Below are 25,258 nucleotides of genomic sequence, written 5' to 3'. Positions count from 1 at the left end.
ATCCGTTGCACGGCGGGGACCAGCAGGCGCCAGGGATAGAACCAATAAAGTTTTTTAATGAACATAAAAAAAACCCCTCCGTTTAAACTACTACACAGCGCCAGAATAATCCGGTGCTATGTACAAGAGCTAAAAGCAGCAGCGCGTGGCCACAAAGGATGTTGATAAATAAGGTATGAGGCAGGCGCCCACTTCCCCCTAAAGTATATATGTTACCCCTCCTCCCCCATTGCGCCGAGCATTACACACCCGCATCGCGGGTGTCATATATGAAGTGAAGCGCTATCCCCTGCTTTAGCGTGCGGGGATAACGCATATGCCCCACAGCGCCGCTTCATAAATCTACCCCTCAGCCTCTAAAAAGGAGAGAATTAATATCACATTTTAATAAAGTTTAAATCAATAAAAGGTCAGTACTTAAACAACTATAATTAAGAAAACCCCAACCTGGCTACATCTTGATGCCACCCAGCTGAAAAAATTCTGGGTAGAATACTGTAAAGCGCCCCTTACTTGCTGTGGGAGGCATGGGTGTAGCAGCAACTCGAAGACTCCAAACTGGTCTAGCTAGAGAGCCACATTGTTGTAGATGGGTGTTTTTTGTCTGGCCAACCGTGACCTAGGTTATAAGTCTTGCATCCCTTTTCCACAAAAGTCCTGCATTTCAGTCTCTTTAGACTGGCATTTGCAGACCAGGAGTCACCTTGGTCCTGTTGGGCCATGCCTCATTGAAGTTGTCCTACATCACTATAAGGGCAAGCTCTGCACTCTGGCAATTACTGGGATGCCACCCAACCTCCAGTACATACTATCACGGAGCACTGCTTCCATTCTGCATAGTAGGGCAGGCCGTGTGTCCTCTAAACTCTTGCAGGACAATGTGGTTTGGGAGGTATAGGCTCTTTGCATGGTCTAAACAGGTCCTGGATCGGATTACCTGTTAAACTGCCTCTTAAACTGGATTGAAATCCGTTTTAACTGGATTAAACCAAAACTGGGGTTGAGGTGGGTTCATGTGGAAAAATCAAGGCTGTGAAAAAGGGGTATTAATGTATATCAATAATCCATTAACAGCAAATCAAATTAATTATTCCGTAGATGTGATAAAATAATACGTGGTGCACCAGTTGTACTTCTAAATACCAATTAGTTATGCAGCATATATACACAAGAATCATTTTTAGCATCAGTGTTCGTTTACTGTAATGGAAAGGAAATCCTGCTCACGCTAAGCATATGCCAGCTGCTGTATACACAGTACCGCAAGACACTTACTGACACAGGCACATGGTGCAACAAAAGTACATTAATACAATAGTTATTTTATTTGAGTACATAATGTTTTAGGTTTGTACATCAATGTACGGTCTTAATATTTCAATTTACAACTTTAGAGGTCTGCACGAACACCAAAACCAGGTCCTTTTGGAGGTTCACACAGAGAGGTTAGTCCTCCAGCAGGCTCACACGAGAAGCGTCCATTCCTGAGAGTAAATGGAGAATACACACAGATTATTTGATCTAACACATTTCTCATAAATAACTTTGGCAACTGTATAATAATCTAAAGACCCCCATACACTAGGGCGAGTTAGAGCAATAAACCGCATGTACAGTGTCCAAATTATAGTCGCCATTGCAACCAGTCTCAGTTGCAGGGTAATAAGGCACATGTTGCGCTTTTCTTTTACCCAGGCGTGTTTGTCAGCAATTTTAGTAATAGGGGCACCCACCAGCCTTAATCTAGCCCTTGTGACCTGTACACAAACCAAGTTTTAAACTACCAAAGCACCATTCTCTAGCACAAACCAACTTTCCAGCAATTAATCCAGGGACTTTACACGTAGGATTACAGTTTTCTTCCAAAGAATCACTTTGTAATATATTACGAAAATAAAAGTATATGTACACTGCTCGAAAAAATAAAGGGAACACTTACATAACACATAATAGATCTGAATTAATTAAATATTCTTATTAAATACTTTGTTATTTACATAGTTTAATGTGCTGACAATAAAATCACACAAATTATCAATGGAAATCAAAATTTTTAACCCATGGAGGTCTGGATTTGGAGTCACACTCAAAATTAAAGTGATCCAACTTTGATGTAATGTCCTTAAAACAAGTCAAAATGAGGCTCAGTAGTGTGTGTGGCCTCCATGTGCCTGTATGACCTCCCTACAATGCCCAGACATGCTCCTGATGAGGTGGCGGATAGTCTCCAGACCTGGACTAAAGCATCCGTCAACTCCTGGACAGTCTCTGGTGCAATGTGGTGTTTGAGGATGGAGCGAGACATGATGTCCCAGATGTGCTCAATTGGATTCAGATCTGGGGAACGGGCGGGCCAGTACATAGCATCAATGCCTTCATCTTGCAGGAACTGCGGACACTCCAGCCACATGTGGTCTAGAATTGTCTTGCATTAGAAGGAACCCAGGGCCAACCGCACCTGCATATGGTCTCACAAGGGGTCTGAGGATCTCATCTCGTTACCTAATGTCAGTCAGGCTACCGCTGTTGAGCACATGGAGGGCTGTGCAGCACCCCACACCATTACTGATCCACTGCCAAACCGATCATGCTGGAGGATGTTGCAGGCAGCAGAACGTTATCTTTGGCGTCTCCAGACTCTGTCACGTGCTCAGTGTGAACCTGCTTTCATCTGTGAAGAGCACAGGGCGCCAGTGGCGATTTTGCCAATCTTGGTGTTCTCTGGCAAATATCAAACGTCCTGCACGGTGTTGGGCTGTAAGTACAATCCCCACCTGTGGACGTAGGGCCCTCAGAGTCTGTCTACTCAAACGGCCAGAAACACATGCACATTTTGCAGGGTTCTGGCAGTACTCCTCCAGTTCCTTCTTGCACAAAGGCAGAGTTAGTGGTCCTGCTGCTGGGTTGTTGCCCTCCTACAGCCTCCTCCACATCTAATATACTCAGGGTTCGCAAATACTCGCTATAGCGCTTATTTTACCCGTTAATGAACTCCAGGGACCCATTTCTGAAATATGCTTGCATCCCCTGGGATGCGCTCCGCCCTGACTGGCGCGCACGCACTTTGTGCCGGGGAGGGATCTTGCAGGGCACTGGGCAGACAAACACAGAAGGACACAGCACCGGCATCATGGGTAAGGAGTACTGACTGCACCCTGCAGTGCCATGCCGCCCCCCTCCCTGCTTCTGATTGTTTGACAGCTGGCCAGGAACTCACAGCAGTGGCTGCAATGTTATCATGTGGGGTATGTACACTGCTGGGGAGGGGGGGTGGACATACCCAGCATGATAATAACATTGCAGAAACTGCTGTGAACTCCCAGCCGGCTTTCAAAGATTACAGACTGAGCTCCTACGCAGGGGCAGACAGAGCGGGGGCACAGGCAGCTGAACGCTGTCTGAATGTAGAGGGAGCTGCAATGCATCACACAGCCACGGAGTGTTCAGGGACAACTGTAGCTACGCTATCCACACTATATAAAATCAACTCCACGCTAACATGGATAGTGGGGGTATGAAAAGGTTGGACGCGTTCCGCTGCGCTCGCCACGCTTTGGGATCACCCCCCCAAACTCCTTTATTGGGGTTGTCTTGCTAATTGCCTATAATTTCCACCTATTGTCTATTCCATTTGCACAACAGCATGTGAAATTGATTGTTAATCAGTGTTGCTTCCTAAGTGGACAGTTTGATTTCACAGAAGTGTGATTGACTTGGAGTTACATTGTGTTGTTTACGTGTTCCCTTTATTTTTTTGAGCATACACACTTCTTAACACTTAAATCTATAATGCATTTTTTCAATATTCACCTCCACAACCATTAATTATAACAAACCTTTAGTAATTGTGTATTTTCCCTTGGTAAGAACAGGTTACACACAGATCTTTAGGGAAGGTTGGTATTGCAGTGTGTACTTTGTAGTCTAGCTACAGGTCTGTGCATGGTTGGGAAAACACGTGCAATGTTTTCTAAAAATAGGACATGCTTGCATTACTCATATGATCACTTCACATAAGGCCCATACACACTAGAAGATTATCTTTCCAATCTGGCTGGATGGAATGAAAATCTAGAAATGTTTGTCAACAAATTCCAATCAACAGTTTGCTCTCAAACATTGGAAAATGGACAAAACCCATCATCTGCCTAAAGGCCCATACATACTAGAAGATCTTGGCATCAATCTTGTTCAGAAAGGGGCTTCTGAAATATATTGATGGCAATATCTTCTAGTGTGTATGCCCAATATCTTCAACAACGTGCATTGTTAACAATATTAACATCTTCCAGACATGCAGGTGAATATAATATTGCTCATGCTATTTGCACCCAGTGTTCAGTGTGTATGGGCCTTAAATTGACCAATTAGTCCGTAGGACCAATTTGTGTCTGTTTTCAGTGTTTAGGAGCAAATGGTCCTAAAAAAATTCCAGATTTTCATTCCAACCAGCCAGATTGGAAAGAATCTTCTAATGTGGATGGGCCTTTACTTATGTTAGAGTGGACAATTTCTTTAAGCAATATGGCTATACATTTCTTACTACTTCAGGCCGGTGGTAAATGTGACCTATACAAGTAGGCCAGAAGCTACTAACAAGACACAGTACAAAGATATTACACATCATGTAGCAATGTTACCTTGGTCCAGGAGTAGGTGATTTCCCAGCCCGCAAGTCATCAATTATACTTTCAATATCCTTTGGCAAAAGGTCTTCCTGCAAGAGTAATACACATTGAGTATTTGGATCGATTAACTTGAGTACACTGGGTTTGGGTAGTGCAGCATGCCTGAAATAAATACTATACCACTTGACTTTTCTTTACAGGTTAGTACATCTTATCAGAACGTCTCCAGAGAAAAGATCCCAGATTTGTATTATACAGTATTTCAATATCAAGTCTTAAGTTAGATGAAAAGTAGCTTATGTAGTTATAATAAAGCAGTAGTGGTCAGAAAATAAATGGCCATTACAAAAAGCATTCTTTGCTCAGTACTGGAAATTTAGAGGTTTATGTAAAGTGAAATCAGTTACGATTATTTTTTAAAGAAAAATCAAAATGTTTCACTTAAGCAGCACACTAATGGGAGAATTCAATTGGCTGCGGTAAATTGTAACTGTACCGGTTTTCATTTATAAACATATAGTCTAGGATAAATTCTCACATTCATGTGTTGTTTTCACAAGAAAAAACAATTAAAATCTAGTGCAGATGCGAAACTCATCTGTGTCATATCTGTGGAGAGATGCTACTATCCAAACTTAGTTTACGGCATGCTCAGAATTTCTGGACCTTCCATTCAACACTGTGCTGTTTGTATACAGCATTACTTGGGTGACCCTGATGTAGAAGCTACTACTTTGTTTTCCAATACAAACTGCAGTCATCATCAGGATTTCGTTACGGACGGAGGCGGCAAGAAAACTTGATGCAGCGGTAGGGGAGCTCAAACTGCATAGCAGGACTCCCCATAAACTTTAGCCACTAACCTATTTTTCCACCTTACATTAGATTCCATTACAGACTGTTAAATTGCAGCACTGGCACATTCATTTTTGTATAGTACTGTCTGGGTCACGCTAGACAGATTTTTTTTTTCATTTGCTGATAAACATGCCATCAAATATGGATTCTGAACTATTAAGTAGCCCATTATAAAGTGATTGCATTGCCTGCCCACATTTTCCTTTTAAAGACTTTTCATACCAGATTTGTTGTCGTAGTATTTACTCGTACAAGTATCATGCAGAAAGAGCCATCTTTTATCTTGTCTGCATGTTTACCAATCTCCATGCAAACACCATCTGCACATTTAAAACCCTTAATCTCAAAGCGGTACAGCGAGACTAACAGGTGGATTATCTAGCTAGCAACACAGCAATCTCAATGTAGATATACATTAACCATGCTCGTTGGATACTAGCACATGCAGAAAAAAAAAATCACCAATTACAAAGCCTCAAATAACTGTTTCTTCATGGTTACCATGTTTTTATTCTTCACTTGATGTGTGTTCCTTTATACTAAAGATATTCAAATCTAATACACTTTAGGGTAAATTTTTGTCACAAGCGAATTAGCATACCAGCATATTTTGGGACTGTGGTAGTAAAGGTGCTTACACACTGTTAATTCTGGCATTCGATTTAGATTCAATATGCTGTTCGATTTCTACTTCATTGTCTTTTCGATTTCCCCTATATGTGACCGCGCATTAGGATCAAATCTGCATCGAATGCTGCTAAAAGCATTCCATTTTCAATTAGATTTCTGTGAAATCTAATGTATATCTCAGAGTGTTTACCCTCTAAGACCACATAAGCACGAATAGATCATACAAGAATACTCAAGTCTTATGAGGCAACAAAGCTACTGTCTCACCGTGCTGCATTTATGGCCATTTGCATGTTATTGCTTGCTATTAGTTGAGAAATTAGAGTAGTTCTGTATTCGCATAAAAAATATATATTTTCTAAAGGTAAAATATATGGTACTTGTTTTCTAGCAGGGCGCCCACTAAGCAAATAGCTTAGTGTGCTATTCTGCGTAGGAGAATCGCATGGCATACCATCTATAGTGCTGTGCGATGCAATGTCCATGTTACCTGCACAGGAGTGCTTATACAATGAAATATTGCATAGGATCACATGGCACCAAATGCAATGCGATATTTGATTGTACATGCCATGAGATGTGATGAGTGCTTACAATGAGATGTGATGAGTGCTTACAATGAGATGTGATGGGTGCTTACAATGAGATGTGATGCTATATGATGGGTGCTTACAATTTTAAGCACCTGCACCTACGCCATTGTTTAGCGTCAACCCCAGTGTCCACGCCACCCCAAAGCGTGGCGAGCGCAGCGGAACAAGTCCTCCGACCTTTTCATCCCCCCACTATCCACGTCGTCGTGGAGTTGATTATAGATAGTGTGGCGAGCCACCGAGGCGTGGTGGGCGGGCAGACGTGGATAACTTTACATGTATTCCATGTCCGCTCGCCATGCTTCGGGCTCACTGCGCTTGCCACACTATCTACAATCAACTCCATGCAGGCGTGGATAGTGGGGGTATGAAAAGGTCGGAGGACGCGTACTGCAGCCGCTCGCCACGCTTTATTTATTTACAGTTTCTTATATAGCGCAGCAGATTCCGTTGCGCTTTACAATAGTAGACAGTGATAAAACAAACTGGGTAACAACAGACAGACTTGGGGCTAGAGGGCCCTGCTGCAAGCTTACAATCTATAGGGTGGTGTGAATACTGGGGTTGACACTAAACAATGGCGTAGGTGCAGGTGCTTACAATTGTAAGCACCCATCACATACTATGCACACATCACATCTCATTATAAGCACACATCTCATTGTAAGCACCCATCACATCTCATGGCATTGGTGCTTGTACAATCAAATATCGCATGGTAAAAAAAAAGTACCATGCGATGCAATTTCACTACGTTTGTGAAATCTGGGCGCCCTGCTAGGAAACAAGTACCAAATTTATTAACCTTCAAGTAAATACAATTGAGCTGTAAATAAATTGTTCTTAATAGGACGTCTAATTCAGGTGCTGGTAGGCATTTAACTTGCACAATCATAATCCCTTGCTACTGTAAACCATCTGGACTGTAGATGACATGGGAGGGGTTATTCTGATTTGATCGCTTCCCTACTGGTTCGCACGGGGGAGCGATGTTGCTTGGTGTGAGCAGGCGCGGTGACCTGCTTGTTCATCATCCTGTTCGTACCTAGTAGTGCGAGCATGGGGCGGCGGCCTGCGCCTATGGGAACCCCCAGCATTTCATGGGCGTTCCCATGGAAATGGGCGGTTGCAGCCAGCTGATGTCCACCTGCTTCGTGGTCAGGGCAGCATTTGGTGGACTGCGAAATTCGCAGCTTTGCGTGTCAACCAGAAGAGGGTCCATGGTCAGATCACATGCAACCACCTCCCTGCTACCAATGAGGAAATGTGCAGATTCCACCTGCTAAGCTAGATTCACAGCTGAAATCATTCTGTAAAAGATTCTGTATAAACCAAATTCTGGTCCATATGCAGGGAACAAAAGTATAAGTGTAGAATAGAACTTCATCCACCAACCCAAGCAATATATGCCTGACACACACATTCCACTATGATCTGCAGTATGGTATAGGAATATTCACAGGGGTGGGGGTAGATTATACATACATGGTGCGGAGGGTATACGTGCACTAGTAGGGTATAATACCACTTACAGTTGGGAGGTACTATTACAATAAGTAAGGTATTTGAGCAACACTCCCATTGAAAACGCATTATATACTCCTGTTGATTAATTAAAATTGATTTCTGAATAGTTTTTGAGGAAAGTGGGTTAATCAATAAGGGAGGTTGATTTGGAACCATCAGCACACAGATAGGCCACTAATTACAAGCAACAGTCTAAAATATAATGGGACAGATGTACCAAAACTTGGGAGAATGATAAAATAGAGAAACTACCAACCATTCAGCTCCTAACTCATCCTTCAAACCTGACATGACAGTTTGGAGCTGATTGGCTGGTACATTCTCTTAACTGTATTACTTGCCAAAGCTTAGTACATCTGCCTGTATATTTAAGATTGCATTTGTAGAACACAAACCAGCTATGGCAGACAATATATGCGCTTTTATAATAAGATATTTGCAAAAAAAGTGTATACTTTCTAGACAAGTTTAGGTGTGATCTTTTCTGGATATTAATCTGCTAAACTTATTTTAGACAAACAATAGGAGACATTATGAGTGGAATGCACTTAGATGCTGGTGTATTTGCCTGGTGAGTTCACATGATACTGCAGCACTTTACGGAGGTAGGGATCTCGCTCAAAAGTGCTCACTGCTCTTGGACAGCAAGCACTTTTAGGCAAATCTGTCCAAAATCAGGCTGGCATTGAACTGCTGCAGCAATGTCTGATTGCCACCTTTGCTGTTAAGTGAATTCCCACCCTCTGAATTAAAATATTAAAGGTTTAAAATACTTACATAATAGTTATCATTAATTTGTACCATTGGTGCATTTACACAGGCGCCAAGACACTCAACCTCTGTCAGCGTGAACATCTTATCAGATGTGGTTTCCCCCACATGTATGCCTGTCACCAAAAGACACAGTTACAATTCTGCATTTATACCACAGCAGCACCATAACATAGCAAGCGGACAGCTTTGTCAGTTATTTTACTCTACAGGAAAATAATAATAATCAGGCACTGGTTCTAAAAAATGGCAGAGATGAATAGAATACTAGAAGATATATAAATAATTGAATGTTTTTCTCTTCTAGTTCAGCTGCTGCCCATATTTAGTGGGTAATTATATAACCCTCTCAAAGAAACCAACACAACGTAGTCAGCTAAAATATAGGGCGCTGCAGAAGCAGATTGTATGACCTATATTACTCAGTGTTACTTAAAAACTATTTTATGTATGGACAAGAATCCTCACTTAAACCAATGGCATACACAATTTACATACATAAAAAATAATAATCTAAAAATTCTGTACAGGTATTTAATAAAAAGTACTGAGGCTTAGTTTACTTTGTATGAGGCATTACTATTATTTGCTTTCTCACAGAAATGGAATTGTAATTAAAATGAACTTAGGACTGCTGTCATTTTCCACAGAGAAGTCCAAATGTTAGTATTGTGTCCATAGGACCCTGTAGATTCATTCGCTCCCTGTGCGTTCACACGGGGATCGATGTTTTGCACAGAAGAACAGTGTTTGCTGGACACACGCACACAGAACTGCGGGCATGGGGTGGGGACTCGCTCATGGGAATGCCCAGCGTTTCGTGGGCATTCCAATGAAACAGCCGGGCGTTCACATGGTAATGTGGCCGTGACATTGGGGTGGGCAGCTGACATCACTGGATGTCAACTGCCCGCCCAGTTCCTGTGGAGTGTGCACAAAATCTAAGTGACCTGACATATGCGTGCTCGTTCCACATCATTCGATGGTCGGCGACCATTGAATGATGTGGGTGTGTCCACATAGGCTACAAATGGATGTTGATGTTAAACATCCATTCTCGGTCCGTGTGAACGAACCCGGCATGCAGGGGGGCAGAATAAGGGCCAAGAGAGTCAGGGCGGTATACAATCCCGGCCTCTATTTCCAACAGGGGAAATAGCGTCCCCTGCCATTTTGGACAGCATTGAAGGCAGATTCTGTCAAAACAGTTCCGAGTCAGATCTGTTCTGTTGAAAACCGTAGTTGATTGTCAAATTCACAGCCCTTTGTCGACAATCTACCTCCGTTTTTTGCCAACACGCCCACTTTCCGACACTCGACAGCCAGAACATTGAAGGGGTCAGTTAACACCTGAGTGTAAGTGTGACTATATGTCGCACTTGCGTCACTGGTGGATTTTGCTCGTAGCCTCATAGGGTTGCATCCAAAAATGTGGGGTATGATAGGGCCACTTGTTGCCCAATCATGGGCAACAAGATGGCAACACACATCCCTCGCATGCAGGGTGCAGTTAATTGGCTTGAGCACTACGTCTCACATATAACATTCACAAAAGACTTGACTTACCGAGCTTCTTTTGAATAGCCTCTAGTATTGAATCAGAATCTCTAAGCATACAAGGTGTTGTTGTACAAATCTGAATGTGGTATTTTCCTACTGGTGTCCTGTTGTACATGGTATAGAAAGTTGCTACTTCATATACTCGCATGGCAGGCATCTCCAGCACTTCAGCCACCTGTAACAAAACAGCAAAAAAAAAAAAACCTTTAAAATGCTGCTAATGTATTTATTTTATACCCAGGGCCTAATGACTTGTTTCTCTGGTAATAAAGTTACAAAAAAAAAAAAAGTCATCCTTGTCGAACTTAATACAAAACAGTAGGTGATTAACTTCTAAGATGCCACCCCCACACTTTCACATGAGGTTTGGAAAATCGGTATTGGTGTGTAGGTGGTGGGAGTCCTAGGCTGGCTTGGCCTCGGGTGCCGAACAAACTTGCATTGGATCCGTGTCTGGGTAATCAACCCATTTCCCCAATTCCTGCTTCAGTCAAAGTAAAGGTGCTCCATACACTTGCGAGATTTGGGCACTTTTCATCCGATCCAGACGGATCGGTCCGATAAAATATGATGAAAGTGTCAAGTCGCATGTGTGTCACCTTCGATTCTGGTCAGAGGTCCCATGCACATCGGATCAGAGCCATAGAACTGCACTATAGATGAATCAGATCCCCCCTTGCTGGGATCACATACAATGCATTGGGGCAGATATAAATGAAAGGGAAGAGTCTCTTCTTTTAAACCAAATCAAACAAGCATCAAATCAGGGTCAGGTATTAATTATGGGGGATTTTAATTTACCCGACATTGATTGGGAAAACGAAACCGGTAAATCAGCAAGAAGCAATGGGTTTTTAAGCTTACTTAAAGACCAGTTTATTACACAAACGGTAGAAACTCCAACTCGTGATGAGGCGCTCTTGGACTTAGTATTAACAAATAACACAGACTTAGTTTCAAACACAAAAGTAATTGAACAATTAGGGAATAGTGATCACAATATGGTTTCACTGGAAATCAACTTCAGTAAATTACATCAAAAAGGATCTGCAAAAATACTAAACTTCAGAAAAGCGAACTTTGAATTATTCAGGGAAGCCCTAACAGGAATTGGGTGGGAAACGGTTATGGAGGGAAAAAATGCAGAGGAAATGTGGGATACTCTAAAAAAGGTGCTTGATTCACTAACTATTGAATACATTCCTAAAGTAACTAAAGGTAAATTCAACAAAAAAAAGCCACCATGGTTGGACAAAGAAGTAAGGTCAGCTATCAACAATAAAACCAGAGCCTTTAAATTCTATAAAAATAACTTGAATGAGGAGGCGTTCGCAAAATACAAAGAATCAAACAAAACTTGTAAAGGGGTAATCAAAGCAGCTAAAATATTATAGGAAGAGTGCATAGCCACTGAAAGCAAAACCAACCCAAAGAAGTTTTTTAAATACATAAATAGTAAACGTTTAATTAAGGAAAACATAGGCCCACTAACTGATACTAGTGGAAAAAGTGTTACTGAGGACAAGGGAAAAGCAAAACTGTTAAATGAGTTCTTCTCATCAGTATTTACTAAGGGAGAGCAGACTGTGGAACGAACATTTACCACAAACGGGACAAATAAGCCAGATCTCATTGTGGATTTCACGCCGAAGGAAATAATACTGAGGCTAAGCAAACTCAAAACAAATAAGTCACCAGGGCCAGATGGGATTCATCCGAGGGTATTAATGGAATTAAGGGATGAACTAGCTACCCCCCTACATTATATCTTTAGCAAGTCACTATCGTCAGGTATAGTACCAAAAGATTGGAGAATAGCAGAGGTAGTGCCAATATTCAAAAAAGGAAAAAAGGAAGATCCAGCTAATTACAGACCCGTTAGTTTAACATCAATTGTGGGTAAACTATTTGAAGGATTTTTAAGGGATGGTATCCAGGAATATTTAGATCATCACCGTCTACTCAGTACTAACCAACATGGGTTCGTGAAAAATCGTTCATGCCAAACTAATCTACTAGGGTTCTATGAAGAGGTTAGCAAAAACCTCGATAATGGAAATGCTGTAGATGTGATTTTCCTAGATTTCGCTAAAGCATTTGATACTGTCCCACACAAGAGATTGATTAATAAAATGGAGAACCTAGGATTGGGTGAAAATATCTGCAGATGGGTAGGGAATTGGCTATGTAATAGAGAACAAAGAGTGGTTGTGAATGGTGCCGTATCAGATATGATACCGGTACTAAGTGGAGTGCCCCAGGGTTCGGTTTTGGGGCCCATTTTGTTTAACATTTTTATTAACGATATTGGGATAGGGTTACTCAGCAATGTATCCATCTTTGCGGACGATACAAAACTTAGCAAAGTCATAAAATCACCAGAAGATGTCACCATGCTTCAAAATGATCTTGCAATTCTAGATGAGTGGGCAAAAAAATGGAAGATGAGGTTCAATGTAGATAAATGTAAGGTTATGCACCTTGGGAGACACAACCAGTGTGCAAGTTACAACCTTAGCGGAGAGGAACTGGGTAATTCCATACTTGAAAAGGATCTAGGAGTCCAAATAGACAGCAATCTAGGATGTAGTGCCCATTGTAATGTAGCTACAAAAAAGGCCAACAAAATTCTGGCATGTATTAAGAGGGGAATGGAAACTAGGGACTCAAGGGTAATTATGCCACTATATAAAGCATTGGTGAGACCTCACCTAGAGTACGGAGTACAGTTCTGGGCCCCACACTATAAAAAGGACATCATAGAATTAGAAAAAGTCCAAAGGCGAGCAACAAAGCTTATTAGGGGAATGGAGAATTTAAGCTACGGGGAGAGATTAAGCAATTTGGAACTATTTACATTAGAAAAGAGACATTTAAGGGGGGACATGCTCAACATGTACAAGTATATCAAGGGCCAATATAAGGAACTGTCACACACCCTATTTTCTACTAGAAAGGAATCTAGGACGCGAGGGCATGAGTATAGATTAGAAGAAAAAAGATTTCATTCAGCTAGTAGAAAGAATTTCTTTACGGTCAGAACAGTCAAACTCTGGAACTCTCTTCCCAGAGAGGTGGTAACGGCTGGCTCATTAAATGCGTTCAAGGCAAAGTTGGACAAACATTTACTGGAGAAAAACATCCATGGGTACAAATAAGAAATATAATTTGTCTGTAAAATACCAGAACCTACCAAATCAGCAATGGATATCTATACCAGGTTGAACTAGATGGACGCAAGTCTTTTTTCAGCCTTACCTACTATGTAACTATGTAACTATGTATTAAGCCTTAACAGATCAATGCAAGGGTGATAAGGAGAGATAAACGTCCAGCCAATCAGCTCCTTACTGACTTTTTTCAAGCAAAGGCGGTAACATGGCAGTTAGCAGGTGATTGGCTGGACGTTTTTCTATCTCCTTATCACCCTTGGATTTATATCTTGTTAAAGCTTAATACATCTGCCCCATTGTATGCAAAAGAACCGCATAGAATGGATTGTATGTGATCCTGCTGCCGGGAAGCTGCCAGGTGGTTCAAGGGGAATGCATGCAACTTCTTACCTTGGAGAAGTCACATAGTATATGGGGGTGCTTAAGTTCTCATGTTTTATAGTGTTGTTCAAAAACATTGGGCTGCCTGAGTGGAAACAAAAAGTTGCCTCTGCAAGTGAGGAGAGACCGGTGGTTATGGAAGCTCTTCTAGGACAAACCCTTATCTATCATGCCGGCAGGAGATAAAGCTTACACATTTCACTACACCTACATGTCAATAGTAGTATGCATTTATAGTTAACATTTTAGTGTACCAAAATCTGGATTTCTGATTTGGTATAATTTGGGGGGTATCCAATAAGAAGAATAAGGTGGGGAAAAAAATGGATATGTTTTTTTTTTTTACTATTTTTAGAGACAGAAGAGCTCATTAGTGACTATCAACCTTAAGCAAAGTTTTTGCAGAGTTCTTCATCACTAATGTCCCCCAGATTATGTGATTTGTGCTAACTAAAAACGTAATAAATCATACAAAATAAATGTATCACTTCTCTTTTTACAATATACCCCAAGCCTCTTTCTGACCGATACGCAGAATTTCACGAGGAAGCCCTCTTGTGAGCTGTGTGTAAACAAGGTTGACAAGGCTACACCACTTTCACAGTCCTTAGCCCATTAGGCATCAGATCACAACCTCTACCTTGCAGGTTAGGCACACCTGCAAAGATTTAGTACAAGATCTCCACTATCTTATGTAGTACCTGGTATGTACTGAATAGCCAGCAGCTGTTGCCAAACTAAGTTACCACAGATGTGTGTTCTGCACAGAGCCTGATCCCATATTTGATTTAGCAGGAGGCTTTTTGCTGAAAAAACAGATACAAATCCTTTCATCCTTATGTTGTAAAGTGGACCCCTTTGTTACAGTTGCTAGAATGGGACAGACTGGCATCATATACAGCAAGCGAACCCTGCTGTGTCCCCTCTGTATGGCGGAAAACCATTGTGCACAAATGAACGGACTTTCTCCTGCTTCAGTCACCACCTCATGCACACGCCTCACTATCTGCAACAACATGGTGGCACAGACACGTTTGGATCAGAAAGTACAAAACAGTGAGGTGCCCCTGGAGACTGGGATGAGGGGACACTGCCACTGGGATATTTTACCACTGGAGAGATGGGGGTAGATAAATAAATCTTTTGACACTGGAAGGGCTATTTCTGATGGCGGAGAGGGGTGTAATTTTACCATGGGGGCCTACGGACATGGAGGGGGAAAATCAGGTATAAAGTGAAAAAGGCTGTGGATTGTCAAACACTGGGCAAGAATGCGACAATCCGCAGCTTTTTATGACCAAATAGATCCAACTTGTTTTACAGTCCAATCTGTTTTGTTTCGGAAACTGCCTTCATTGCGGTCAGAAATGACAGCATTGAGTAGGCGACGCCTGCTATTTCCACAAGCAAATAAAGCGGCCAGGATCGAATACTCCCCTTAATGTGATTGAAGGAAAGATGGATATAGAAATTTACTATATCTGCTACCAGGATACTGAAGATGAAACAAGAGTGAACATTTCCACAGGACAATGATCCCAAACACACAGCCAAGGACACACTATTAGTTTCAGAGAAAAAATAAAGCTGCTAGAATGCCCAGCAAATCACCTGACGAATCCAATTGAAAATAAATGGAAATAACTTAAGATCAGAGTTCATTGAAGAGGCCCTATAGATTTGGAGACTGTGATAGAATGGACCAAAATGATACTTGAGCAGGAGTTTTGAAGCTGTCATTATCAACAAAGGCTTTTGTACAAAGTATGAAATAAATTCGATAAGTATGTTCAATACTTTTTTCCTGTGTCATTTTACATTGTTGTTACACATAATTGATGGGCATTTATGGTAATAGAAAATAGAGCAGGTTTGGATCAATGAAGGCTCCATGGGAACCAGCATATCAGGGAAATAGCACACAAGTGTATAGACTAAATGTATCGCAGCAGTGTATGGTCAGTCCGACCCCCTTGAGCTGCCTTGGACCTTCCCGGGTGGCAGGATCACATGCGGTCCATTCGCATGACATATATTGCATGCAACCCGGCTTCCCACCCACTGGAGGGAGGCCAAGTTGGAGGTTGAACGGGCAGCAGGTCCGGCCTTTGCCTCCGGTCCGATGCGCCATAAAACACTTCCGATTTGGGACAATTTGTCACGGGGATCAGGTGAAATCAGCCCAAATTCTACTAGTGTATGGGCACCTTTTGTGTTGTCTCTAGGTCTTTTTGGCAGGGCGCTGCACCCTGACCATTTTTTTTTACTTATTAACTCACCCTGCCACTTTAAAATGTTTTAATATGTGCCCATCTGCATCCCCCCGCCATATTAACAAGCTAAGAGCAGCAGCGGACGAGATGCAGCTGGAAGAGCCGATAGCCACTCTTAGCAGAGGAGGTGAGTGGCCTTTTGGCGGGATGACCAGTGTACACACAACCCCCACCACACTGGCACACCGCTCACCTCCTCTGAGTGCCAAGTCCACTGTTCCTGCTGCACCCCTCCTAAACCAATCTGGCACGACGTTCAAATCTACAGCCAAGCTGACAGGTGATTGTGGTTCCCAGGAACTTGAAGGAGTCCACTAGAGGGGAGGGCTTTTCTCTCTCACTGTCAGCCAAGAGGTAAATACAGCCTGACGTTCCTGCCTCCTGCTTTGCCTCAATAAAAGATGTAACCAGTTGGGCTCTAGTGCCACAAAAAGCATCGCATTAATAAATCTCCCCCAAAGTCACTTACACACTAATATCACTATATACTTTTAATCAAACCTTGTTCATTGCAGAGATAGGCAGCCACCCATGTTGTCTCTGGGCTAAATCAAGCACTGGGATCACAGCCGCTGCTTTGTGACCTTCTGGGTAGTTTCCAATTATAGCATCTATTCTCTGTAAAAAAAAAATAATAATAATCTGATCCAAAACTTAGGTTTTATAAATCTCATTCTAGTTAGAGATGCCTAGAATAAAAAGCAACGCAATTCAGTTGAAAACACTGCTACCACCACTGTATTTTATACTGGTTTTGCATTTTTTAAAAGCTAGATTAAAAATAACAAATGTGTCCTATTTGTGCACATACCTTGTAATTATCTGCAGTGAACTCAAAGGGAGTATCTGGGTTGTTTGAAGGTGTATCTCTGTGCTGCAAGGGACAAAATAAATAAATATCCGCTCACTAGAACAGAACTTCATATTCACTTGTAAAAGGGACCCTATTATTTGATTTTCCATATGTTTTTGTCCAATATAAATATTATTGGATGACTGTATAAAATATTTATTTATCCCACTTGGCGTCAGTAATTATTTGCTCACTGAATCACCCCAGACCACGTCTGTTTTGTCCAAGGTTGGCAGGCCGCAGATAACACATGTTTTCACCTTTATTCATATAGCAAATAAACAGTCTCCCTCCTTTGGTGGTAACCTTAGGTGTGGAGAAGGCCTTTGACTGCTCTTTCCTGATTATTACCCGCCGAGCTGTTGGCATTCATTGAGATGTGTGTGGTATTGCCTTAATTCTAAGTTAAAATTGGAGGGGAGATTTTTTTTTTTTTTTTTTATAACAAAATATCTCCAGAAAACATAAATATCACATTTTCAAGCTTTTATGAGATTATTATATTTATTAAATAATCTCCATACACGTCCACTTTCTCTACAAGGCTTAGTACATAGACCAGGGGATTTAGTTACCTGCGCACTGAATCGTTTTTGTTAGCTGCTGCACTCACGGATGACTGTCTTCCTTCAATTTGCAGGGATATATTTCTGGATAGTGCTGCGCTCTGACTTTTGGGGCATTTATATTGTATTGTGTTGCTGCAGAGATAAATAAATCAATTTTCCCAGTGATTGTACTTGCAGTGTCTGTCCAATGAAATAGTGGCCTTTATTCAGATCTGATCGTAGTACAAATTTGTTCTAAAAATGTGCAATACCATTTGCACTGCAGGTGGGGCAGATGTAACATGTGCAGAGAGAGTTAAATTTGGGTGGGGTGTGTTGAAACTGAAATCTAAATTGCAGTGTAAAAATAATGCAGCCAGTATTTAGCCTGCACAGTAACAAAATAACTCACACAAATATAACTCTCTCTATAAATGTTACATCTGCCCCACCTGCAGTGCACATGGTTTTGTCCATTTTACGCCGGTGCGTGTAATGGTGTGTACACACTTGTACAATGTGCATGAGATTTTGACTATATAGTCAAAATCGCATCTGGGTCTCATGCAGATTGTATGGGTTTTAACCCTTGCGATCCCAATGCGATCCCGTATCGCAGCCAGAAAGTCTTGGCTGCATAGACTGTATAGTACTATATAGTCTAAATTGTATGCAGATAGTCTAAATTGTAATATAGTCTAAATTGTACAAGTGTGTACACACCTTAACAACCTTAAATAAATTTGTAAGCAAGAGTTCTGTTAAAAAGAAAAACTCGCTATTTGCATAAGATGTTATTGTGCCATTACTGTATACAGTTGATATCCGGAAGAGAATTCTTGCATACATAAGGTTGTTAGACACACACTATTTCATTGGCCAGACACTGCAAGTACAATCATTGGGAACACTTTGCACTAACACAATATAAACCCCCAAAAAGGCAGAGCGCAGCATTATACTAAAATATATTAGTACATAGACCACTTCGAATTTTGGAGTAAGGCAGGCAAATGGTGGTTCCTTAAACATGTGCATTTCATGGCTGTAAATAATATGAACAAATCTGAAAATAGGACAATGGGGGTATCCTATAAGCCCTAGTTTCTTTTTCAGGATAAAAACTAAGGGGTTTTTTTTGTGATTTTTATCCTAAATATTGGGTTAGCCTATTAAAGCCCAGTAAAGTAAATTACCATTGCTATTAGAATATCTCCCTATGGGTTCCATCCAATTAGGCACATAGTACTTTTGCCTCAGCCTGGAGCCCTATGGGGCAACAAGCACTTTTGTGCAAATTCATGCACCCGTGACGATCTCCTGCATTATTGGACTGAGCCCTATGTCTGAGAACGTAGACTTACCACAAATGAGGCTCCGCCAGCTCCACTGCATCTTGCAGTTTCATGCAAGTATCGTCTGATCTGTAATACAAAGTACATGAATGTGCTATGTTCACAAAGGCCTGTCACAAACTATGCCTTTATGGAGGCACTTCTTGCCCATTAGATGAAGTCTCGAACGCCTGGCTGACATAGTTACTATACAATGCATGCAAAACTTTATATGTGTACTGTAAAGACGCCAAATCCATCAATCACTAATTAGAGGGCCACTTAAGGTTTTTTCTTTGTGTGATACCTTCAGTATCTACTGTAACTCCCTTTCCCAGTTATAATGACATCTGTACAGAACAAGATTCCACAGGTGTCCTTCAGGTCCAGCTCCACCGACACTATACAAACTTAACGTAAACTGCAAGAGTAACCATTATTACAGGTTATTAGCTAATAATGGCTACAGTGTTATTAAGGAAACACAGACTTTATCCAGTAGCATTTATTTTTGCATTGGATAAGTAATTAAGAAGTTTTACTGTAATGGCCAGTTTGAAGCGGTGGGGGCAGAGGCGATTTAAAAGAGGAGGTTGGCCAGTGTGCAGACTCTGTCAGGGCCCCTTTCTCTTCATCAGTGCAGTAGATTCTGACATTGTGCCAGAGTATACGGGGCATGCACAGGTCTCCGGAAACATGGCACCCGCCCCAGCAGCAGTAGTGGCACCGGCAGCAGTGGGCATTTCTCAGTTATTTCTGCAGCTGCGTGTTGTGTGTGGGTCAAGCTGGACCCAGGGTCCCGTGTGCACCACACACCTTTCATCCATTAGAGATATGCCAGTGGGTGGGGAGGGCTAAGACAACCAGAATACAGACAAAAGTTCCAAAGGGATTCTTTGCATTTAAGTTGGAAACGACACTGTAACAATATAAATTTGGCTAACAACCAGCTACACAATTCTTAAGGATATTCTGTAATATTTTATTTTGTAAATCGTTCCCATCAGTGAATACATCCAAAAACAGTTTTCCCAGAATCCTAAGGCGGAGCCAGACGTCCAGCACCATATTCAGAGGGATCCTGACACCATCTGGAGAAGTGATAATGCAGCGGGGGGCCTGAGCCTTTTTGCAGTTTGACAGGCAACCAGGGCATTTTAATCATCCATTCGCAGTCTTGGGCGACCATTGAATGATTTCTTAAGCACTCACAGATCTGAGACACCTCTGTGGTTTCTCAGACCTGCGGGCGCCCTGTGCGAGGACAGGGCGGACAGCTGACGTCTGCTGATTGCCACTGGGCAATATGCATGGGAACGCCCAGCATTCTCTTGAAATTCTGGGCATTCCTATATGCAAATTGCCCAGCCGGCCTTCCCATGCCCCTCCCCCAGACTTCTGTGTGTGAGTGCTTGCACACAGCGGCTGCACATGTGCATAAAAACCTATGCGCAGTCGTCAACACGCGGGGGACCGAATAATCTGCTGACTTCAAGGCTGCATTTCACCTGGTTTTAATCAGCTAGAGAGCCTGCATAATTCGGTTCCGGTATTATTTGTTGACGACCAGGATCCCGATGGTAAGTACTCCGACAATGGAATACCGGGCACTGGTATACAGATGGGAGTGGGCTGACCACAGGTTCTATTCTCTCTCTGTGGACCCCACGAGGGAGAATAGCCCCTGTTGGTCGGAGAGTTGCAGATGGAATTTCAGCATTGTGACTGCCGGGATCCCGACTCACAGGAAAAGAACTGCTACCCCATAATTCATGAGTGTCCCAGTTTACATGGAATCGGGACATCTGTCAGAATGAACTTAGGTCTACAGTCATTAGGTCGACCCCACTAGGTCGACTGGCAGTAAGGTCGACCTGACTTAAGGTCGACATGGGCCAAGGTCGACATGACTTAAGGTCGAATTTGCATAAAGGTCGACATGAGGAAGGTCGACTGGTCATAAGGTCGACATGGGTTTTTCACTGTTTTTTGATCCGAATGTCAACACAGTCGACATGGACACAGTTGGCAATGAGAATCGGACGCTCGCTATGCTTCGGGCACGGTGCCTCGCTGCGCTCGGCACACTATTTTATTCTCCCACCACGCCCTAGTGGATGGTAGGGCATGAAATACCGGTTGTCAGCACATGTCGGCTCAAAAAACAGTGAAAAACCCATGTCGACCTTATGACCAGTCGACCTTCCTCATGTCGACCTTTATGCAAATTCGACCTTAAGTCATGTCGACCTTGGCCCATGTTGACCTTAAGTCAGGTCGACCTTCCTGCCAGTCGACCTAGTGGGGTCGACCTAATGACTGTAGACCTAAGTTCATTCTAATAGATGACCGCTTCCAGTTTACATAGATGATATGGCAAGCTTAGTCATACTTGCCAACTAGCCCTATCTTTCAATGTTTCCCCCAGGAAATGTCCCCAGTTACACAAGCAATATCACCAAAAGTTACAAGAATTTGGAGTAAAAAAATTGTTGTTAGTGCCCATCATCTACCAACAATGATTCTCAGCTGACTGAACTGCAAGCAGCCTGCCAATTACCAATCCAATTGCGTGGAATCAAGAAATAGAATTCTTACAATGTTCACGCTAATTGATATCTTGGTCACCTTTGCGGCCCTCAATGGATTGTAAGGACCCCATTGTAAATGGTTGTGACTAATTCCCCTTCACCGTTAGGACCTGGGGAGGAGAGGGGTCGGGGAAAGGAGGAGCAAGGTCAAAACAAGGGACTCCAACGGGTGCTCGCCACACTTCGGGCACGGTGGTTCGCTTCACTTGCCACCTGGTTACTAAAGGCAACCAGTGGTGGCATGGATAGTGAAGGAACAAGCTTCCTGTGTGGCAAGGGAAGCGAGCCTGCGAGGGTCAGTTTGGGTCCCTTGTTCCGACCTTGCTCCTCCTCTCCCCATCCCCTCTCCAGGTCCTTAATGCGAAGGGTAACTAGCCCCTAACCATTGTAAACTGTGTATCCCCAATTATAGTATAAAATTATACTATAATTATAGTATAGTGTGAACCGATGAGGTTCACAGCTGCTACAACAGACAACATGGTGTAGTTAAATCAACCCTTTTAGGTCCAATGTCTAATCAGGCTCAACAGCCCTAGCGCTAGTAGCAGATACAATGGTGAGCCACTTTAAAATAAGAACATTAACATTGTTCAACATTTAATGTAGATCATTTTTTTTTTTTTTTAAACTTACAATTAATTTAAACCAGACAGTTTGAACTGCAAATAAAAAATTGGACTGCAAAGGGTTAAGCATGCCGATTTAGGTGTCATTGGGACAGATGTACTAACCAGCGTCAAGTGCATTTCTGCACTTGACGCTGGTTAACTGGGGGGATTACGTTTAGCCCAATGTATTACTAGCGTACCTAACGTGCGCTAGTGACAGCCCGCCGACTAACACTCAGCGGGGCTGTCCCCTGCAAACCCCCCCCCCCCCCCAGTGATTAGCGGCTGGGCGATGTATTAACAGCCGCCCAGGCGTTAAATCGCCCCAGCCACATCGCCAGCTCAGGGCTAGCGTTGTCCTATCCCCCACTTTGGAGACAACGCAAGCCCTGCTTCTGGCTTGGGCTGCGCTGGAGATCTCACGGTTCTAGCGAGATCGCACGCATACCCCTGGAGAAGCAGGACTCGTTATTTAAAAAACGTTATAGGCAGATTGATACATCTGCCCCATTGTTCGTAAGATTGTGTACGTTTAATATGATAGATCATTACATTACATATTGCGTTGCTCAATTTTAGAAGTCAGTATATATTTAAACCATAAGCATGTCACAATTGGAGAACTGGGGATCCTGGAAGGCTGCTGGGGCAGATTACACTATGGTCTAATACAGTGGTGTCAAACTCCTGGCCCTCCAGGTGTTGTGGAACTACACGTCCCAGCATGCCCTGCCCCAGATTTTATATAATGCATTGCTAAAACTGGGCATACTGGGACGTGTAGTTACACAACAGCTGGAGGGACATGAGTTTGACGCCACTGGTCTAATACTTCTACAATGTGTGACAGCAGAACATAGAGTGAGTCCTATGCATCAGTTATATATATGCATTATTATACAACCATGGAAGGCTATCCTACACTACTGATAGGTATGTAAGTAGTACAAGCTGTTTAATGTTACACCATGATGATGTACATATAATGCATAGCACCTGGCCCTGAGAGAACACCGCACTGGGGAATCACTGCCAAGTCCCCGAACACCGTGGGCCGCGCGCTGCAGGGGAAGTGAAGGTCGCGCGGACACCCGGTGTCCTTGCCGCTTGTGCCTCCCCTGTCGTTACCGATCACGGCTTTTCTTGCACATCTAACTCACCGAACTCGTTACACCGGCCCGGAGCCTGGCACACAGGAGCATTGCAGCTCAGGAAGATACTACTCTATTGCCCCCCGGCCTGAATGGCAGCAATCAGACAGCACTAGTCGAACGTAGAACAGCAGATCTCAATAGCGGACAGCCAGACCTTACTACAGCAGACTGAACATGTAAAGGTAATGTAATCAAATGTCGAGCAACCGAGCGAGTCGCAAAAGCAGGATAGCGGAAGTTGCCTTTAACCTGAACCGTCATATCTGATGTCACTGCTAGTGACATGTGGTACAGTCACAGCAGGTCATGTTTTGTGGATTTCTTTGGGGGTAGAGTATAATTCCCTTCAGTTAACTTACTGCATTGTGTACTAGGCTCTAGCACTTTTTAAATATTCAAGCTAGTTCCTCCACCTTGTTGATCAGATACTAAAACTGAAGTGGGTTTAGGCAATTTAATATAATGTGTCTATAATCACTTCTGTTTATGTAAGTTTTAGCCCCCCCCCTGCTGGGTAGACACTAAATTTGAAAGGTATTTAGCTCAATTTATATAAAGGTCGACATGGGATTTACACAGGTTTTTTTTTTACCCGAGTGTCGACATGGACACAGGATTAAGTGCACCGCATACCCTCGCATGGCTTGCTGCGCTCAACATGCTTCGGGCACAGTGCCTCACTGCGCTTGGCACACTATTGTGTTCTCCTACTATGCCCTAGTGGATGGTAGGGCATGAAATACCACCGGTCGGCACATGTCGTGTCAACATGGACACGCTAAACATACCGCTGCGCTCACCATGCTTTGGGCACGGTGCCGAGCGCACTATTTTATTCTCCCACCACGCCCTAGTGGATGGTAGGGCATAAAAAAAACACCTGTCAGCACGTCGGCTCAAAAAACAATGGAAAACCCCATGTCAACCTAGACCATGTCGCATACCTCCCAACATGACCCTATCCAGGAGGGACACTTTGCTCTGTTTCTGGACTACCCTATTAATGTATGATTGCCATCACCTGTTTTAAACAGGTTAATGGGTAAGAAAGATGTTTCCACACAGGTGATAGCAATAAAAAATGAAGAGGGAAGTCCAGAAACAGAGCATTCTGTCCCTCCTGGAGAGGGTAATGTTAGGAGGTATGAAGCATACCTCCCAACAGTCCCGATTTTAGCGGGACAGTCCCGATTATCAGGGCCTGTCCTGCTGTCCCACCCGCGACCGGCAGTGTCCCGCGGTGAGGGGGGGCTGTTGGGAGTCCCCCCTGTCGGCTGCTAAGCAGCGGGAATAAACGCTGTGCGATGCACACAGCGTCTATTCCCACAGGCTGGGGGCATGGCTAGAGGCTCACAGAGCCTCTGGATCATGCCCCCATAGCGACAAAATGGGGGCGTGGCCTTGCGGAAGAGCTGTGGGTATAGGCCACACCCATAAATTAGGTCAAACCCCCAAAAATGTTGACGCGCCTACGACGCGCATCAACTGTGTCCCGCCTCCGGCTCCTTCAAAGTTGGAAGGTATGTGTTGACCTAATGCTTGTGTTGAGCTAATGACCTGTCAACCTTGTCCCCATGTGCCCCCCCCCCACTGTGCAGCCTGCTCCCCATGTGCCCCCACTGTGCAGCCTGCTCCCCATGTGCTCCCCCCTGTAGCCTCCTCCCCTTGTGCTCCCACTGTGCAGTCTGCTCCCCGTGTGCTGCCCCTGCAGCCTGCTCCCCATGTGCCTCCCATTGTGCAGCCTGCTCCCCATGTGCTATCCCCTGCAGCCTG

At 43.2% G+C, this 25,258-nt stretch overlaps 1 protein-coding gene across 1 annotated transcript; it reads right to left on the bottom strand.

Annotated features, from left to right (window-relative positions):
• Window positions 1–1,302: 1,302 nt before the first annotated feature.
• Window positions 1,303–23,652, bottom strand: NDUFV2 (NADH:ubiquinone oxidoreductase core subunit V2). The gene is made up of 8 exons (XM_083187630.1): window positions 23,492–23,652; window positions 19,160–19,219; window positions 17,206–17,268; window positions 16,896–17,012; window positions 10,574–10,742; window positions 9,014–9,123; window positions 4,641–4,717; window positions 1,303–1,484 (listed from the first exon to the last, which is right to left on the bottom strand). The coding sequence occupies exons 1-8, from the start codon at window positions 23,531–23,533 to the stop codon at window positions 1,391–1,393; spliced, it is 732 nt and encodes a 243-aa protein (XP_083043756.1). The 5' UTR covers window positions 23,534–23,652; the 3' UTR covers window positions 1,303–1,390.
• Window positions 23,653–25,258: the final 1,606 nt, after the last annotated feature.

The sequence above is a fragment of the Crinia signifera genome, chromosome 5 (genome assembly GCF_055691185.1).
Source record: "Crinia signifera chromosome 5, ASM5569118v1, whole genome shotgun sequence".
In the NCBI taxonomy this organism is placed as follows: domain Eukaryota; kingdom Metazoa; phylum Chordata; class Amphibia; order Anura; family Myobatrachidae; genus Crinia; species Crinia signifera.
This window is presented reverse-complemented; position numbering and strand designations above follow the sequence as displayed.

What these genes read in the sequence shown, in the direction of transcription:
- NDUFV2 (XM_083187630.1), bottom strand. Translation starts at nt 23,533, where the DNA reads ATGCTCCTGTGTGCCAGGCTCCGGGCCGGTGTAACGAGTTCG. An exon ending in GGGCCGGTGTAACGAGTTCG is followed by an intron (nt 19,220 to 23,491) that starts GTGAGTTAGATG and finishes TTTGTATTACAG; the next exon opens with ATCAGACGATACTTGCATGA. An exon ending in CTATCTCTGCAATGAACAAG is followed by an intron (nt 10,743 to 16,895) that starts GTTTGATTAAAA and finishes GTTTTGTTACAG; the next exon opens with GTGGCTGAAGTGCTGGAGAT.